Source organism: Passer domesticus, chromosome 6 (genome assembly GCF_036417665.1).
Source record: "Passer domesticus isolate bPasDom1 chromosome 6, bPasDom1.hap1, whole genome shotgun sequence".
NCBI lineage: Eukaryota > Metazoa > Chordata > Aves > Passeriformes > Passeridae > Passer > Passer domesticus.
In genome coordinates, this window is record NC_087479.1 from 45,100,855 (window position 1) to 45,120,174 (window position 19,320).

The 19,320-nt window shown below is 45.9% G+C and overlaps 1 protein-coding gene across 9 annotated transcripts in view; it reads left to right on the forward strand.

Annotated features, from left to right (window-relative positions):
* Window positions 1-641: 641 nt before the first annotated feature.
* CRACR2B (calcium release activated channel regulator 2B) overlaps window positions 642-19,320 on the forward strand; it is a 41,394-nt gene continuing 22,715 nt past the window's right edge. For 2 of the 9 annotated variants that reach the window (XR_010364866.1, XM_064425128.1), the window contains exons 1-3: window positions 642-770; window positions 15,378-15,633; window positions 17,029-17,140. Coding sequence is in view for 8 of the 9 variants with exons in the window: in XM_064425128.1 (XP_064281198.1) it covers window positions 658-770; window positions 15,378-15,633; window positions 17,029-17,140 (481 nt within the window). In the remaining variant the exon portion in view is untranslated. Of the gene's footprint in view, window positions 771-2,237; window positions 2,304-2,957; window positions 3,072-3,309; window positions 3,446-3,641; window positions 3,801-14,128; window positions 14,269-15,377; window positions 15,634-17,028; window positions 17,141-19,320 lie in introns of those variants that run through there. The other 7 variants (XM_064425130.1, XM_064425132.1, XM_064425131.1 and 4 more) reach the window with 7 other exon arrangements.

Here is a 19,320-nt window from a genome sequence, read left to right on the forward strand (position 1 = left end):
CTGGGCAGAGGTTCAAGTGCAGGGAGGCAGATCTAACACTTCCCACAGGAACTTGGTGGCCCTCACTGTTACAGTAGCTGAATTCCTCTCCATTTCATTCAGCATAACATGTATGAGTAAGAGTAATGCTTTTATCTGCCTCATTTTCCCCTCTTCTTCCCTCTGGAAAATGAAGAGGAGGAAACCAAGCTCATCTCCAGCTGGGAATTGAAGTGGTAGGTGACCTATGGGTCGACAGAATGACGAGATGTTGAAGTCTTATCTCCAGACAAGATTTCTGCCTCCCTGTAAAACTCTTTGTCTCCTGGCAAGGAATAGTGGGACTGTATCATGTCTAGGGAAGGTGAGCTGTGTGCCTGTGCCAGCACCTGAGCTGAAGGTGGGGCAAGAAGTGTATGTATTGCTGAGCCTTATTTTCCCCCAGCCCTAGTTTGTGGACTGAATGCCCAGTTTTTGTGGGGTGGGACAGGCAGGCCAGCAGAGCCATCTGCTCTGGGGTGACTTGCTGCAGGCTGGAGCTCCTGGCCCTTGCCCAGCTCCCCTCCTCGGCAGGTGCTGAGCTCCTGAGCTTTGCCCAAGAAGAAAGACAAGCGTCATCATTGCTTAGATAAGATAAAGCATGACCAAAACCTTGTTACCCTTGGCAGGTGTGGCTAGATGCTGACTGGAATTTGTGCAGCTCAGAGGAATAGCCAGGCTCTTCAGCTGCAGGGAGGGTGGCAAAGCCTCTTTAAAACATGGAGACTTGATGCTGGAGCCCAACAGGGAAGGTGAGTGCAAGGGTGTGAGTGAGGGAACAGCCACCCAGTAACCCTGTGGGTGGGAGGACTTCTGCTGTGTGTCCCTGTGCCTGTGTCCTGTTCAGACTCTGGTGTGGATGTTGCTCCATGGCAGCTCTGTCAGCTTGGTGCCCTCCGAGCAGGGCTGTGTGGGAGACCTGGTGTCCAGCAGGGCTGAGAACCTACTCAGCAGCAGTGTCTCTCTCTTCTCCTTTGGTTTTTGAAGTTCTGAGATATCTGTTGTCCTGAACTGTGTCCTTCTGTCTGAGATCATGGGAACAAGGAAAAAATTTCTGATTTATTGGAGGGAGGAGGGACATGTAGGCACCCCCACAAATGCTCATGTTTCTTCTGTTGCACACTGTGCTGCTGTGCTTGACAGCTGCCTTCCTTCTTCCTTATCCTCTTTTCCTCTTCAAGGAGTTTGCAAGATGCCTGATCTACCTTTCCTTTCTCCCAGACGTGTAGCCAGAGAGGGGTAATCCTCTTCTCGAGGTGCTCAAACCCCTTTGATTTAATGGATTTCCTATGGCGCAAAGTCTCTTTCTCTTCCTATGCAAATCGGGTTGCTCAGTCAAAGCGCTAAATGCAAACGGACCACTTGTAGCTGTTTCCTCTTGGAGAGTGGTGTGGGCTTTATGGAAAGCATGGAGATGAGCCCTCAGGAGCTGGGAGAGCAGAGCAATACATGGATTTGTGCTGGAGCAAGGTCAGCATGGCTGTAGTTCACCTCTTCCCAGACTTGCCAGGCAGGATATTTCAAGCTGTCGGCATCAAATTAATGAGTGTTTATAGGAATGGATTAACACCTGCTGGTTATGGGTGTGGGGGGCTTGCTCGTTATTGTCTCCCTCTCCTCTTACCAAGTCCCTGCTGCATCCCAGTGCAGAATATGTGCCGACTGCGATTTGGTGACTCAAGCTGCTCTGACGCCAGGATCCCTTTCCTCTACTCAGGCTGGGCAAATAATGTGCAGTCTGTAATCATGCTTGAGAGCTCTTGCTATTGCCCTGGATATGGGGAGCTGGAGTGATGCTTAGATTGGCTTAATCCAATTCGATCTGAAAATCCACTGCTCTGAACAATAAATATTACGTGTAGGGGGTGGTATTCAAGTGTCTTTACTAAATCAAAAACCTTTTAAGCATTGGTAGATGAAGCCTTTTTCTTTTCAATGTGTACCACTAAATACACAGGATGTGCAGTATGGTTGAATTAGCATTACTATGGGGACCATAACTTTTTGTATTTCCTGACCTTTATCCATGTAACACTAAGGACTCATTAATGTGCCTCTAAAGTGTGGGGTTTGGGGTTTTTTTTTGGTGTGTTTTATAAGCTTTTTTGTTGTGGTCAGTACTAAGAGAACCTTTATAAAGAACCCCAGGAGGAGATTAGAGACAGGACAAGGTGCAAGGTGCAGGAAAGCAGTTTGCTCCCTTTTTTGTGCTGTTCTAGCAGCATCCCAGCCAAGACCATGGGTCAGTGTCAAGCAGGACTTCTGCAGCAATGGTGAACAAAATGGTGAGTAAATTCTCCTGCTTAGAGGCAGATGCCTCACTTGGTATGGGTTTGTTTGATTTTATTGGGGTTTTTGCCACAGCTGCACTGTTAGAGCCTGCCCCAGGGGATTTGGGGTCCTGCAGCTGAGGCAAAGCTGAGCCTGTGAGGAATGGAAAGGTGATCATGCCCTCTGCTAGCACAGAGACCACTCAGATGGCTTAGAGGAGCTCTCTGACCCTGTTAAATCTCCAGTAAAGACAATTGTGATTGTTTGTAGTAGGCTTCATGTCCATTTTTTAGTCTGGGTTTTGAAACAGCCATCTTAAAATAATAGAGAAGGACCTGTCTTTGCCTTCTGCAGGTCCCATTTGCTTCTTGCTGGGAGAATGGGGCTGTTTGGAGCTCTTCTCTTTGCAGATTGATGAGGTCTCTGCTGTTCAGACACCATCTGGAGTCTTCTCAGTGGAAATTTAGTGGAAGAGGGGGTTTTCCTCCCTGTTTGAGGGTAGGCTTGCCTGCTCATGATTTGTATGGCAAAGCTTGTTTCCTGGGCAAAAGAGACATTTGGGGTAGGGTCAGAAAAGGACACAGAATCTTACCTGGTGATGAAGAGCCAGCCTGCCAGAGTCTTAACACTTCCTTTTTTGTCTTTCCTTTGTCACCTTTCCTGAGAAGACCTCAGGGTCAGCTAGTAGCACCTGACACAGCTGAGAGCATCTTTGTGTGCCTGGAGACTCTGGAGCTGCCACTGAGCAACAAATCCCCATCAGCATCTCCAGCTGTCAGCAGGCAGGGATGGCTTTGCTTCCTTTTGGGGATGCTGTGGGACAGAGCAGTGCTCTGTCAGTGGCAGGACAGAGGGTGGCTTTTCTGAGGCTGGCTGCTTTAGTGAGGCAGTCCTGGGATGTGCACCCCACCACCCCTGGTGTGTGTTTTATGATGCTTTGGAAACATGCTCCTTGTTGAGTCATCTCATGCTTTGCTTCTCTCTTTTCCTGAGTTCTCTGTGCTTCTCTTTGTGAAACAGGTTGCCAGCCTCGTAAAACTGGAGTTAAACTTGAGGCAGGATTCACAGGGGTATTTTCCAGCCCTTGCCTGGTGGAAATTGGTTGAGGGCAAGGCAGCAAGCTAAGCAGAAACACAGCTAGAGTTTCTCAGGGAAGGTAAGTTCAATGTGAGATGAGGGGTCATCTGCTTTCTTACCCCTTCTTCCCCTCTTGCCTAAGGCAGCCCAGAAAGCCCTTCTCCCTCGCAGCTGTGCACAAGGCACAGGAATTACAAGGAATTTACCTTGGAAGCTCAAGGGCAGGCTTTCCTGGGCTGCCCTCTGAACCAGGACTACGAGGCTGTGTAGGAAGGGGGCTGGGATGCGTAGGGAGCAGTGCAGACCACACCTCCTGGCTTGGACCGGCTCTGATCCTCTATTTACAGTGGCCGTGTTCCTTCCCCGCTAGCTTTTTGCTGTGGAATACACTGCTGCTTCCAGGGAAGGGGAGCAACACTGTCCTGCTGCTCCAGGTATTTGGGGACACCTGCAGAGGGACAAAATGGGGTGGAGGGGAGGGAAGAACTTCTCTCATTTGGGCAAAGAATTGTTTTAGCAGGAAGTCTGGACGAGTGTGTGAGTTGCTCTGTCTCAGCAGAGTTTCTCCCTAGGAATTTTCTGTTCCGACTTCCTGCTTTTGCTTTAAAGCAGCAGAGTGGAGCTCACTGAGTGCAGTGGCATTGTATATCACTGCAAAAACCAGTTGTTAGTCCCATGACAGAGAAAGGAAAATTTATTGATTGGTTTTCAAGAACTGGGGGTGCTTAATTAATTAATGCTTCAGTTTGGATCACTCGAGGTCTTTGCAAATGCTGAATTGAAGAAACTTGCTCTCAGTTCTGATGTGGTTCTGAGAGATGCTTAACTGAGTCTAGTGACTTACTGATTTGGGAAACTGCTGATTTGGAATAATAGCTGAATATTAGAATGTGTGAGATTGTGATTTTTTTTTTTAAAGTTCTTTTCTTTAAAAGAAATTAAGATCTTGTGCTGGTCTGACTAAGGTTTTTCCACTGCATGCTTTCTGAGGACAACTAGAAATTTTTATTTAAAAGCATTTGGCAGGAAATCTCCAACTATCTCTCATAAACATAGCTATTCCCTTATTCTCCTCCACCCTCTTTTGTAATCCCACGTCATTGTTCCTGCTATGGGCTTCTGGCTCAGTGACAGATTTTGTCAGACAGGAATATCCCCCCAGCCCCGCAGTGATTTTACTTTTCCTATAACAGTTGTACACCCTGAACAAAAGCACCTCTCAAACAGCATCTGCTTCCAACTTTGCTTCAAATGCTGTTGCTTGCTTTGATTGCTCTTTGCACTAAGCTGTGCCTGGTATGCCAGGAACAGGTGCTCTTCACATGCCAGTGTTATCCCGCTTTGTGGAGGAGAAGCTCAAGGCTTGTGGCTGCTCAAAACATTCTCTAGTTTTCTGTCTTGTAGAAGTCTGAGGCTTTCAGTACTTTGTTGTGACTGTCCCCTCTGAATGAGAAAAGGAGAGGATATTTCTGGTATCTTGTACTAGATCCTGGAATTCTTGTACATTCAGACCGATCCTTTCTTCTTTTGGGAGAGGGGGAGTGGTGGTATTTGGATTCAAGACTTTACCTGTGCTCTCCTCAATGATCTGACAGCCAGGCAGTGTCTCTGCTCAGGGCACGGACTTCACCCTTTTCCAGTGCATAGGTTACACTGGTATTTCAGGAAAGGTGTTTTACACAGCATAGCCAACACCTCCTGAGCTCACAGGAAGAAGTGAATTCTTACCTTTACCTTACTCTTGGCAAGTAGATCAAGAGATGAGAGGTGACCAAGTGTCACACACCTGTGCACAGGGCAGTTTTCCTCTCTGGGAGGCAGAGAATGGGTTAACAGTCTTCTTGGAAATTGGCTTCACCCATCTGTCTCAGATCTGTTTGTTGTTCTAACAACATTTGCAGAAAGGTCAAACTGTCCCTGCATCCCTCCTGGGCAAAACCAATACAGCATCAGCTAGAGAGATACTTGTACAGGGAGCTGTGGTGGCTAGAAATCCTATCCATACTTATTCCTACTTGTTAATATTTGCAAACCTTTTTTATTTTTTAAGTGCATCTTGCAAGTTCAGAACAGTGAGGTAAAGCTTTTCCCACTAATCCCATCACTAACACGTAGCCTAGAAAATATTATGGGGTTGAGATAGTGGTGTCCAGTTCTCAAAATATTGAACGAGAACTTCTTAGGATGAGGAAAATATGCTTGAATTTCTTGCACCCCCCCCAGCAGTTGTATCCAGTCCTCTGGGTAAGGAGGTTTCAGGTTCTGCAGAGAACTTGCTGGCTCAGCTGGAGAAGAAATCAATGTTTACCACATGTATTCAGTAAACAATGTGAATGTTTTCCCAAAAAGAAGCTTTTCCTTTGAAAGGAGAAAAGGATTGGGCAGTCTGATGTTGTGGTTTGATATTTTATCTGTGTATGCTGAGGTAGCAATCTGAGGCCAACATAAGGCTATGAATTCTTGTTTGTGTGAGGCTGATTTCAAGACAAAGGCTTTTGATCAACAAAGGTGAGGCTCTTGCGCACTTCTCTGAGCTCACACCTGTGGTACTCTGGGTGAGATGGCATTGTCACAGGATTTTAGTCTTTGTACAAAGAGGGCACTGAAGTGGCTGAGGAAAACTTGCAGCTAGCCAGGAGGGACTTATGCTCAAGTCAGTGGGTGGCTGTTGGGAAATTTAATGAAGAAGTGGCAAAACAAGATTGGGAATCACCTGGCGGAAGCCATGAACAACACTTTCCTTGTTCAGCATCCTGAGGCTGGGTGGCAGAAAGCTCATCCTCCATGAACCAACACCAAATGTTTCTCTCTCTTACAACAGAGGTGAAAACTACTCAAAAGAAGCCTAGAGAGTGTGACTGACTTAAACAGTGATTCTGCTGGGTGAATGTGCATATATAACAACAGCCCAGGAAGGATGCTGCTGAGGCCAAACAAGGTGTGAGGCTGTCATGGAGAGATTCAGCTTCTTACTGGAAAGGCAGATCTTTGTTCTGGTGTGACATAGGCAGATAGAATCTGAGGACTCAAAGGAAGAACTGAGTGGATTTCAGTACCCATGATGGCCATGACAGTTGTGGGGAGAAGCCTGTCCTTTGGCTGTTGGAGTACCAAGTCCAGCTCTTTAGTCTTTTTGCTGGTGAAGTGCAGCAAATGCTGTGGTCCTTTGGGTTGAAGATTTGATGTACTTTGAGGGGGGTTTCTGCAGATGTGAGAGTAGCCTCTGTTCATGCTGAGGAACAGGCTGAACCAGCCCTGTGTCTCCTACAGCAGCTAATGGCTGATACCCTTATCCTCCTAGCATAGAAATGGGATGACACTCTCCTAGGATACTCTTTTAGCTATTTGTGGAAAAGAAAATTTCCCCCCAAACAGCTATTTTTTGTAATAGTCCTTCATGGACAAACTCAGCAGAACAAAACAGCCGCTGCTGCAGCTCATGAATGCCTGTGGTATTCTCAGCATCTCATATCAGTGAGGTGACACACTCAAAGAGTTTGTAGAGAAGTGCTGCCTCCTGTTTGATGTGCAAGTGCCATCACCAGCTTAATCTGGGGCTCCTGGATTCTTTTCTTTAAGGAAGCAGTGACTGAGGACAATTCTTCACTATCACTGCCATTCAGGAATTGGTTACACAGGCAACTTCACAACGCCCAAATTTTAGAATTTGAAGCTTTGTGTATCCCTTAGAATCTTTTATCCATTTATTAAACAAAAGGCTGTTTCTGCATAATTTTTGCCTTAGACATACTTCAAGAACACTGATGAAATGTGTCTGGCCCTCCAGCAGCAGAGGACTGAGGCATGCCTGCTTTCATCCTGAAGTTTTGTCTGCAGGACACCAAGTCTGGTTGCGTTCCTGAGGGCTGGGCAAGAGCCTCACGTACCTGATGCCTCTGCTGCTTGCAGAGTGTGAAAGGAGTCCCCTCAGCAGCCTTTCTCCTGATGTATCCCTGCTGAGCTGCAGCAGCTGAGGTCCTTTTTAGCTCAATGACACCTTAGTTGTTCAGTAAAAGGTGCCATGAGCCCAGCAGAAGGGTGCTGAATCCTGGTTGTTGTCTTTGGTCTGCACACAAGTGCTTCCTTCTCTAAAGGGGCAGGTAAGGCAGGAGGGAGTTTCCATTTAATGTCCCATTAAACGAGCTGAAGATCTACACTGGATTTGTGTCATTTCCTGAAGAGATTTAAATGCCAGATTAGGTTTGGATCTTGTCTTCCTTATAGGGCATTCCTACCTGCCTCAACAACTCCTGGAAAAGAGGAGTAGAAGAGTGCAGGGATTTCCTTAGCCTGGGCTCTCAGTGCTCAGTTTTTACTTTGAATAAAAAATGATCCAGCCTATCTGATGTCAAGCGCCAAGTCCTCTGTCTTCTATCCTCTTTTTCCCACGTCTGGGCTGGCAAATAAAACTTCTTTGCCTCCTGCCTGGTCTGTAGGTATCCACTGCAGAGCACATGTTTTGTTGTCAACATACGTGGTGTTAGGCATGATCTAATTTCTGATTGCTGAACTCCAAGCAGCATCTACCTCCAACTTCACAGCACTGTTAGTGGTGTTCAGCTAATGCTGCAGTATGTAAGATGAATCCTTATGTGGTGTAATGCTCTGTTCTGTCTCTTTAAAGAAAAGCTTCAGGAAACCTGCTTCCTTAAAGTGAAGGAATTAATGAAAAATACTTGTTTTAAAAGTAGCTGTTGTTATTTGTCATGTCTTATTGCAGGCATGCTCTTTATTTTCTGAGAAATCAGCTGTGTGCTAGTTACACTGACAGATCCAAGACCATTAGCTGTTTATGGAAAAAATGTGGTTTGGATTTTGTTTTTAATTGCTGAGAATTAACTCTTGGCCCAAATATTATTAGAGGAAAAACTGATGCTTTCTCTCTCCATTCCCAAAGCAAAACAACCCAGCAAAGCCAAAAGCCCAATTAGTAGGAGAGGTTCCAGTGCAAACACTCTCCCTCGCTGTTTGCTGTGCCAGTGCTGTGCCATTGTGAGAGAGTTGCAAAATGCCATTAGCTGGCAGTGCCAAAGCTGGGGAGCAGCACGAGGGTGTGATGGAGGATTTGTGGCCATTTCTGGGGTGAAGGATGTAATTTTGGGATGCTGTAGATACCTATCTTATGTTGCAGACTGCTTGTGTTGATAGTTGTTGGCACAGTCGTGGTTTCTGTTGTGCTGTTGAATCAGGAAGCATGGGTGAATGCAGATTTAACAAGTTTATTTGTTCACCTCTTGAAATGGAAAAAGAGAACCATTACCACTCTCAGGTTGCTTGGTGATAAGAGAATAGACTCTGAATCAAACAATTTTCCTCATGGCAAGATTTTTTTAGCAAAGATCAAGAAGCTGATAATGAAGTTGATAATTCCTCTTTGATGAGCTTTGGTGAGGGAAGTTGTGAATTGCAGCAGAGCCTCTTTTTAAGTTGCTCTTCAGAATGATGAAGGCTCTTGAACCTGTGGGTGTTTCTGGGATATACCTCGGTATCCTACTGGCATATCCCATGATGAAGTCATCCAAGATACAGCAGCAGGGGTTAGCTCAGGGCTATCAGGCTGGGCTAATCCGTTGCTGAATAAACAACACAAAGGTTCCTGGATTTGTTCCTGTTTCCTTAAAGGGATATGGTCAAGTGCAGGCAATTAAAAGAGAGAGAGTAAAGTGTAGCTCTAGATATGAACACCTGATTTCAGGCTTTCTACCCAGGGTGTGTATGGGTTTCTTAGGTTTTTTTAAAGAAAAAAAACTTTCACAAAACAATTGATGTTTTTCTCATTTTTCAGTGTATTTCTTTTCCTGCCATTCCCTTTGGGAAGGGAGAACCCAACAACCACCCAAACAAATTCCAAACAATGGAAACAGCTTTCCTAGAGAAGGGAAAGAGCAAAATTAATTTTGAACAAAGTACACTAGAGAAATAACTACTTTCTTTTTGCACTTCTCCCAGCCTTTTCAGACTGAGCCTCGGCAGAGCCTTTAAAAATAATTTTCATCAAGTGAGTACCCAGTTCCTTTGAGCAGGTTTTGGAAATTCAGCATCTGTGGAAGCTGAATTTGTGACAGTGGTCAGTGTCTTTCCCTGGCAAGATCTCTCCTCCGCCTTCACCTGGTCAGTATTCAGGCTGGGATTTTTGTCAATGCATATTGCTTTTTGCCTGCAACTGGGATAATAACTGTAAATAGCTATATTTGATCACTGAATCTCACAGTGCTATAAAATCTGGGATTTGTAGATGTGACTGTGACCTACAACGAGCACTTTTTATAGCAATTGCTAGCTTTCAAACCTTGTGAGCAGAAGGTAGGTAGAACAAACAGAGCAAGTGGCACATGTTTGATATAAAATGGTATAAGGACCTGTAAAGTTTTTATTGCCCTTTTCTTGTAAAACTTAGCTGGTGCTCACCTGCTCCTGACCAATGCTTCCATTCCATGACCAAGCAACAAATCCTTTGCTGCATTTTGGCCTGTTTTTGTTGTGCATTTGTAATGTGCTGGAGCAATAGTGATCGCTTGTGCTGCAGTGATCCCTTACCCAGCCCTTCATTTCCTCTTTGTGCAATAACTTCTCATGTATGGGATCAAACCTGTCTTGTCCAGCGTGTGCACCAGGAGTGTGATCACTGTGCACCTAAACACCTGGTGAATTCCTTCCTTTGAAGTTGTAAGACTTCTTTTTCTGCATCAGGAGTAGAAAGGAAAGGGTGTGTGTTCTCCTGAATTGTTTAAATAAATGGCTTAAATATTTAGCTTTAGTATGGGGGTGGTTTTGTTGTTTCTAATAATATTGTCTTAGGCGGAGATACAGGAGGATGTCTTTTGGGAAACCTCCCAGCAAGTATTTGAGCACTTCAGTTTGTGGTACAACTATACACTATTCTCTAATTTTCACTTCTACCACTCTGTCACCAAAAATTCAGTGGTACAGCAAAGCTTTCCCTTACAGATTCCCTCTACAGGACCCAAACACTGGCCTTGTTCTGTAATCCTGGGTAAGCCACTCAGCCAGCTGTGCTTGGCTTTTCCCTCCTTCATTAACTGTTGGTTCATTGTCTTCCACTGAGGAGGACTGCTAGGAATGCAGTGTATTCAGTGCATGCACAATGCACTGCAGTAACTAGGGTCATCTAAGGACCAGCTGTGGAAATTTGGCTGCATTCCTCACTTTCCTTTCCTCCTTCTCGTTGGGCTGTGGAAAAAACGAAAAAACCCCACCACCCCAAAGTTGTCATGTGCTCGTGGTGGTCAGGGTCACCTAGATAAGGGCTTGGCTGTTGATAGCATTTTATCCGTGACTTTCCTGTACCTCTTTAACTCTGCTTTCAGCTACAAGAGGAGAAGTTTTTTGAGGTAATAAATTGGAAATGATGACCTTGTAGTGCTACCTTGAAAGTAGTACCTCCCTTTTCCAGGAAAAGCAACTCGTGTCTGTTCTTTCCGTTTGTTGGAACTTGCAGTTTCTGTGTTCAAGTTTTTCATTCTTCAGCTTCAAGGCTTTGAAACTATTTGGATGCTTGAATTTCACATGTAATTATCAGTCTCCAGATATTGAATCTTAAAGTGCCAGCTGTCACAAGCATCAGGAAACAAACTGGAGGAGCTGACAGTCTATAGGCATAGGCAGGTGATATAACTTACCCACGGCCATATGGCCAGCTGATTCAGGATTAAAATTCAGGTCTTATGATTTTCCTAAACAATGCCAAGCCCATGGGAGCCAGCTGACTTTCTGCCACAGCTTTGCAGAGGACAAACCTCAGTTTATGCCTTAGGTAGTTAAAATAGCCATGTAAGACTGGTCTGAGTTTCCTCAGTGTTGAAATACAGGAGCTGGTGCTAGCTGTCTTTATGGCAGACAATTTCCTGTGCTGTGTCTGAGAAGACTTGTTTGCTTTCCAGGCTCTGGGAAAGTCGTCTTGCAGGAGCAGGTGAATTTTTGCTTGCTAAGCCCCAGCACATACTATGGCAGGAGTTACCTGGTCTAATCCATAGCTCTGGATCAGGCTTTTCAGGTGTTGGACACTGCCCTGTGCAGTACCAGAATTGACCTTGAGCATAGGCAGCCAAACCCGTGGGGTGGGGGAAGACAGGGCTCAAGAAGAGCATTGCTGGCCAGGGCAATTGGAGCCTTCTGGATCCCTGGCACTCCCAGCTTCCCTTTACGTCTCCCAGCCCCTGGGAGAGGAGTTTTTGGTCTCCAACACAGTTCCCAGAGGTGAAGGGCTTGTTTGAAGTTATTCCATCTCTCATGGAGTTGATGCTGGTTGAACTGTGTACCCAGAAAACTGGAGCAGTCCCATGAAGCTCTGTCAGCACCCACTGGCTGCAGCAGGCACCCTGTTTCTGTCAGCGTGTTCATGGGAAAGGGGAATGCTTTCATACATTTTCAAATGGAGGCTAGACAAATGTCTTGGAAGATAAGGAAGGAACCATGTGGCTCAGGAACTGCCCCAGGCTGACAGTGGTTATTAGTTGGCAGATGTTTTCAGGGAGGTCTTCTCTTTGCTTGCCCTGCTGTAACTCTTCCTTCACAGCCACTGTTGAGGGCAAGATGCTGGGCTAGACCAACTTGGCTGTGACCTATTGTACACCTTTTTATGGTGGAAGTCAACAGCTCCAAATGCAGAGATTGACCTGGCTCCAGATTAGGTGTGGAAATTGATTCTTACTGGTGTTGACCTTTTCCTGCCAGAAGGGACCTGGAAAAACTAATCCTGACAAGTTGTTTTGGTAACAACCACTGGCTTTGTCACTGGAGGTGGCTTGACTTCATCTCTCTGGCACAGCCTGGCAGGTTTGCCTGACCAAAAAGCCTTAGCTGCCTGTATATCTTCTCTGCCTTTACCCCTTGTGTTAGGAAAGCATGGTTCTTCCCAAGCTGATCTTTCTGCACTTAAGCCAGCTCTGCTTGCCTCACTTTTGGATGTACCAGTCCACAGTTGTGGTACTCCAATGACCTCAGACTCTTTCAAAGTGGTCCTTCTGTGATGTTGTGCATCATGCTGATGAAGCTGCTGCCCCGGTCCTTTGCAGTGCTGATGTGTAGCTAGGGGAGGTATGACAGCACTTGTTAGACTGAGATTGGCTTTGTGCCCCACCTGCACCATGCAGTGCCCTCACAAACAGGGAGAGAGAGGAAGAATTTCTCAGGCACGGGCTTCTGGGAGAGAAGTTCATCAGAGCTGCAATGTATTTTTCTTCCTAGGGCTGTTATTTGCTGCTTTGTTCCTCTGCAAGTGCTGTCTCACCATTGAAAAAGCCACATCTGGCTTGAAGCCACTTGAAGCAGCTTGGACAAGAGACTTCCTGCTCTGAACACTGAATTAATGGGCTTGGTCTTTTACACGAATGATATCCTTTCAGACTTTGTCCATGTCAGGCTCCCATGTCAGCTCTTCTAATTAAGAGGCTTTTAACTCAGCCAGTGTTTGGGAGCTACAGTGCAGCTGGGCTTTTGATAAAATGAGGAAATGCTGGAGGTAGGGATGTAATGGGTTGAATTTCAGCTTCAAAAAATGTCTCAGAGAGAGAACAGAACATCCTCCTTGCACCACCTTTTGTTTGCTGCAGCAGAGCTGGGGAGACGTCAGCTGTGTGGGCTGCTCTGGAACTGATGAAGCTGATAATAAGAAAGTAAGGTCATCTTTACTTCTGGGATTCTCAGTGTCTCTTAGGCAGCTAGAGGGATGTTTTAGAAAACTTTGCTTACTTGTGCCTTTTCTTATTCTGGATCTTTTCTACAATCCTGTCATGGCTCTTGCTTTGAAATCCCTTTTGCTTTCCACCTCTGCTGCTGTCTGGAACAGGGTGCTGCTTGTGCTGAGGCTGTATCTTTGCAAAAGGAATGGGTCTGGAAAAAGCCTTCAGGAGGGTGGCCTGTAGAAGCCAGTAATTATCATTCACCAGTGTGGCTGTTATTCCTCATCATAATCACCTGTAAAATCTAGGAAGCATAAGATATTTGGGTTCTTTTGTTTTTCTTTCAAGGCCAGCTTTGCCACTTTTACTTGAAAAAGTAAAAAAGTGAAAAGTAAGCTGGTGCTCTTTCTGACTTCTTTACTACTTATACACAGACTTGCTATCAGAAGCAAGCTGACTGTCCAGCTAATGTATAGAAACTAACTTTACTCTCCAAATTTTACTATGTTGGCTCCATAACACAAAAAATCCTTGGTAGGAGGGTTTGTTTGAGAAAGAGCAAGAGAGAAAAACATGGTCTGCCTCCTTATTTTTGATGCTTTCTCCCTTTCCTTCCTCTGCTGTATTCCCCAAAGCTTGGGTACAACTCTGTGTCCGTTGCTTGCTGGGGATGTTGACTTGACTAGAAACATATAATAGTCCCCATTTATAGGTAGTCTGCTGCAGAGTTGAGTGTCACTTGAGCAGATATTTATTTGGAACAGAGGTGCCCTGGAAAAACACTGATTTGAAAGGGGGAATGAAGTGTTCTGCTTGTTCTGTGAAGCAGAACCACCCGCTGGCTCAGGGACCAGCAGTAATGAACGGAGTCAAAGAGCGTGGGGCGTAATTGCCTTCTCCTTTTGTGTCAGCTTCGTATCGTTCTCACATGTCACATTCTTCTGGCCATCGTGCTCTTTATCCTCCCATTGTACCAAGAGTGCAAACAGAATTAGTTTGTTTGTTATCGTGGCATCTGTATGTGGCTTTTAATTTCTTGGAGGTTAAAAAAACGCAAGCAACCCAACCCTTGTGCCCTCTTTGTCCAGCACTGTTTAAATCTGCTCTCAGCCTGCTTGCACAGTTCACTTCTGCCCTGCAATGCAGAAGACAAGTCTGCAGACAGAGAAATCTAAAGCAATCAGTGCAACAAGGCTTCAAAAATGTGGTGGTGCTGCTGAAGAGGAGCTGTCTGGAGAAGGTGTCTGATTCCATGAGATCAGTAAGTCAGAAGGTGGTTTGGAGTAGGAATGCATTGTAGGCATTTTCACAGTCACAGTGCTAAGCTGAAATGGGTGCTCCCCTTCCTTTTTGCTTTAGGTACTTGTAAGTGATGGGAAATATTTTCTTTGGCCTCTGAAATGTCTCCATAGTTTTGTGGTTTCCTTCCTAAAAGGTGATGTTTCAGATTAAAATTCTGTTTGGCAGCTCATGAGTTCTCAAAACAGAGGCTTGAAGGCAAGAGGTCAGGAGTGCCCAGCTTATTAAATTTTTCCCAGTGTAGGAATTGTCTGACCTTTCTTTGTACTGTAACAGCATTAACAAAAACCCCAAAAAGATGGAGCTACTATTTGGAAAGCGTTAACAAGAAAATGTCAGAGGTGGAAGGCCAGACAGAAGACTTGGCTGGGAGAGGGCTGGGAGTGACATTTCTTCTTTCTTCTGTCACTTGTACAGATCATCCTCCTATCTGCTCTCATCCTGCTCTGGGTTTTTGCAGTTTTATTGCAGGTTTGGTGCTTGAAGGTGTGGTGCAGAAAAGCAGCAAGAGAAGGAAAAGTACATGTTCTTGCCAGAGGAACCAAGACCAGAGAGGAGCAGCTCACAGTGTTTGAGCCCCATCTTAGCTGACCTGGGACTATCACTGTGCTCCCATGCAGATTTACCTGTGTGCTTTAATATTCCCTTCCCACCCTCTTGTCTCCACTGAAACCTTCCCTTGGCACCTGGCTTTCACCAACAAAGCACTCTGACCAGAACTCTGGGTCTGAGGCAGAGGAGGAGAGATGGCAACAGAGCCCCCCTGCAGGGTGCCGGCTGGAGGGTTACAGATGTGTGTTAGGCTTAGCACACCCATGCTGTGTACAGGGTTTACCTACATGTGGTGTGTGCCTCAGTGTGGTGTGTCTCTGACACAAACTCCCTTTCCCCTGCTGCTCAGTTCATAGAACCGTAGACATTTGGGGTTGGAGGGGACTTCAAAAGTTATTTTGTCTAGATACGGCTGCTGAATGTTGCTCTTTCAACCATTGAGGCATTTAACTATATCATGTGTGGGTTGGAAGTGGAGGGTCATGTTTGACTGGATGTTCTCTGTTTCCTGCCCCATAGCTCTTGTGTTTGGCCCTGCCTGGGGGAAGAAGACTTTGAGAAGATGGAGAACCAGAGTGGAGTGCTCTTGGGATACATGCGCTGGGAAGGAAAAGAGGAAGGGCGTGAGGAGGATGGAGTGGCTTCCCGTGTTTCTCCTCCCAGCCAAATGAGCAGACTGGAAGATGTGCAGGTGGAGATGCTTGAGAAGGCAAGGGAGCTCTTCCAGCTGTGTGACAAGGATGAGAAGGGTTTTATCACCAAGGTGGACATGCAGGTGAGGGAAAAAAATTCTTCCTCTGTCCTGTGAGGATCTGTGAAGTCATGGGTGGCAAAACAGGGAACAATGTGGCACGCCTCCACTCTTGGCAAGTGTAGGTGTGCATATGGCCTCTGTCTTATTCAGATTTTTAAGAACCAAACACTGGTGTAGACACCTGCTAGGAACTAAAATTCCCAGGAGGGCCTCACACCTCCAGGGAATTCCTGAGACAAGTAGGACAGTAATTCAAAATTTTTAAGAATGCATTAAAAAAAAAAAAAGTTATGACTGTTCTTACAAACATCAAGTATGCAGTGGATGGGAAATCTGGAGGGAAAAAAAAAATCCTTGGTCTAATAAAAAAAAGCCCAGAAACAAGCCCCCCCTCCAAACCTATACAATGAACAATACATCAACCTCTCTAAAAAAAGTTGAGATCACAAAGTTATACAATCATCATTGAAGCCTAATCCAAAAACTAACCTTAGACCTGAACTATAACTTTGCTCTACAATTATGTGTTTTGCAGCTTTCTGTTACCAAAATACTTGTTAACAAATTCCCTGTAGTCCTTAGTGACTTTGTTTTCAAGGCTCATCAGAAAGGTTACATGTGGATTGTTTTTCTCCAGCCCCATCTCTCCCCACATCTATAAATAACGCTCGACAGGTTCTTGCCACTTTAAATATTGACTCACTTTGCTTTGGGTTGTGTGATGCCTAATTTTAATAGTTATGTTAATAAATTTTTATTAAGTTTTTATGTAAAACTGTGTGTTTAATGGACAGTTATGAGGTTTTAGCCTACACCCCTTGTTATTTGTTTCTTTGGGTGCCCCTCCACAGTAGGTGCTCTGGACGTGCATTATGAAGGGCAATTGTTTTGCTCCTTGTCCATGGGAGTAGTGATACAGTCCCAGCAGGCAGAAGGTGACAGAGGAAAGCTAACTCACTGTTATGGACTGAACATTTCCTTTAGGATTTGCAAGAGCTTGGAACTGAATCCAGATGCCTGCAAGTCTGACCTGGTGTGCCCAGAGCTCTCCTGGGAGCAGCAGTGGTCACAGGAGGCTGGCAGTGCCACCTCTGAGCAGAAGTGGAGGGAGACAGGCAGTGAGCTAAAGATAGTGGCTCTGTAGTGGGGGAGGAAGCAGGTTGAGCTTTCTCCAAACAAAATAACCTGAAATTCCCACTCCGAAGTCCTGGTTGAATCATCCAGTAATGGCAAAAGTCAACACACCAATTACTCCAGACAGGTCATCATTCAGCTCTACTGGCAGACTGTCACACCCTGGGCAGGATGCAGTGCTGAAAGGGCACATTGCTGTGGGCCAGAGCTGAGGATGGCAGGGACAGTCACAAGCAAGACTTGAGCTATGCCCCAAGTTTGTGCATTCTTTTGTCTTTGCAGCGGCTCCAGAGTGAACTCCCCCTAACTCCTGAGCAGCTAGAGACTGTTTTTGACAGCTTGGAACAGAATAATAAAGGATACCTGACACCTGTGGAGTTCAGCATGGGTCTAGGTAAGGACTGCACAGAGGCAGAGGAAGGAAAAACCCACCTGTGACAGGATGTTTTTTGTTGGTAAGAAAGACAGTGCAGTGGTTCTGCTGAAGCTGCAGCAGCTGTGCAGGACAATGCCCCATGCTCATGTGAGCATCATTGGAGAGGGTGGGTGTGTATCCCCCTCCTGAAGGCTTTGTGCTGCCTGCCTGGTAGAGCCAGCCACAGAACATCTCCTGCTGGAGAGAGTACATGCTGCAAACTGTGTCTGGCTATCTGATTGGAAAGTTGTTCATCTGCATGGAAATATGCCTCTTGGCAACTGTCCCCAGCTGATACCAGTGCTGTTCAAGGGCATTAGTGGGAGTCTTGTTGGTAGGCTAGAACACTGGCAAATAAGCCTTTGTTGCTTCCTACTGCTGTCTTTTCCAAACACTAGGAGAATGCTAATCCTTGACCACAGTCCTCACCCAGCAGCACAGGTGCTCATCTGCCTTGTCAGCTCTCAGAAAATCTGCACCTCTCAGCGCCTTCCGTGGACATGCAGAGGTGTTAGCTGGATCAGGTCAAAGCAAGTGCACATAGGGAGTCTAGGGTTTTCAGAAGTGATGGAAGAGGCTCCTGAATTCTGCTGTCCTGATTGCTCAGATTGTGTTTGCTCCTGGCTTTCTCACAACTTGGGAGGGGAGGGCTTTTTAATTTGCAATTTGAATGGTCAGAAATAGCCAGAGAAAACTGTGAGAGAAGTTGCAAAGATTTCCTTTAAATAAACCCCGTAAAGTGTGTCTTGGGCCAGCCTGTACAGGGACTGTTTTATTCCACTGAGTGCCTGCTGACTACAGCTGTTCCTGCCCTGTGCCTCTGTCCTTCTTGTCTGGCTCCATTCTTTGGCAGAAACAAGAGTCCTGTTGGGAGTGGGTGCTTTCCAGTCCAGCACTGTAGGTGAATGGGCACAATTTGGGCACATTGGCATCCACGGTGCCCTCTCTTTTATGACTTGGTTACTTCCAAATCTCGTTGTATGAGGCATTTGTGCCATGGGTATCATGAGGGCATCTGCCTCAGTGCCATTGCTGGGAGAGGTAGGCAAGTTTTCTCTTTGTGTCAGGTACCACCCTGTGTTGGCAGCCTGGCTCCATGGCACTTGCTCCAGTGTAGGCAAAGCACTTAATTTCTCTATTTCTTTTCTTTATGGTTATTCTTTGTGTCTGGCATCACTGAAATCCTTTTCAGACTGACTTTGGCGCTAACTCAAGGGTTTGGTCTGGCTGTCTTTTTTATGGAGTGTGCAGGGGCAAATCAAGGGAAAGAAGTTCAAGCTGCAATCAAGTCTGCTTCTTGAGAGGGCTCCTCGCTCCTTCTAGGATATCAAAACAATCTTCAGATCATTTTCTACCTCAATTTTCCCATCTCCATCTCAATTTTCCCATCTGTAAAAGAGAAATAATGAGACATAATGACTCTTTCTCAAAAGCATACATCAAAAGTGCCTAATCGAAACCATTCTCCTTAATTAACTGTCTGATCATCAGGTTTTAACTAAATAGGGCCTGGATCTCCACATTGCAAGTTTTTTTACAACACATTTTAAGAGTGGGAGAGAAGCAGATAAATTCTGGATTTATGGAGGTAAGAGGTAAAGTTGAGTCCTTGAAGTATAATAACAATGGATATTTTTCCTCTTAGAGCAGCTTCATGTTCTCATCTGTGCTCTGTGAACATTCTTGACTCCTGGTCTCGTAGTTAGGATATAATTTCTGTCTTTTGACCCCAGCCAGATGCATTTTGGAAAGGAAGAGTAGCTCCTGCTGAAGGCCTGACCTCTGTATACTGATGAGGGGCTGTGTTTTGGATAGGATTGCTTGGTTTATTTCTTTGAGAAGGATTTGTTCCCAGCACTAGTATTTGTCACATGCCTTGCATAGCAGGGGGTTCTCGTGGCATTCTCAGCACGAAGCAGAATCCCGATAGCGGGAAGCCGTCTGGACGTGGGACGGGGCAGGAGGAGGCGCTTGGAGAGCGAGTTCCTTCTGCTCTCCACAACCCTAGCGGGAGGCAGTCCTTGTTGCGTGGCGCTTGACTCGGAGCCGAGGAGATGAGCCCCTCCCCTGGTGTTTTTAAGCGGAGCAGCCGCAGCATGGGGCAGTCGGGGCTGGGCTGGCAGTCCGGCAGTCCGCAGGGAGCCCGGCCACGCTTCCCG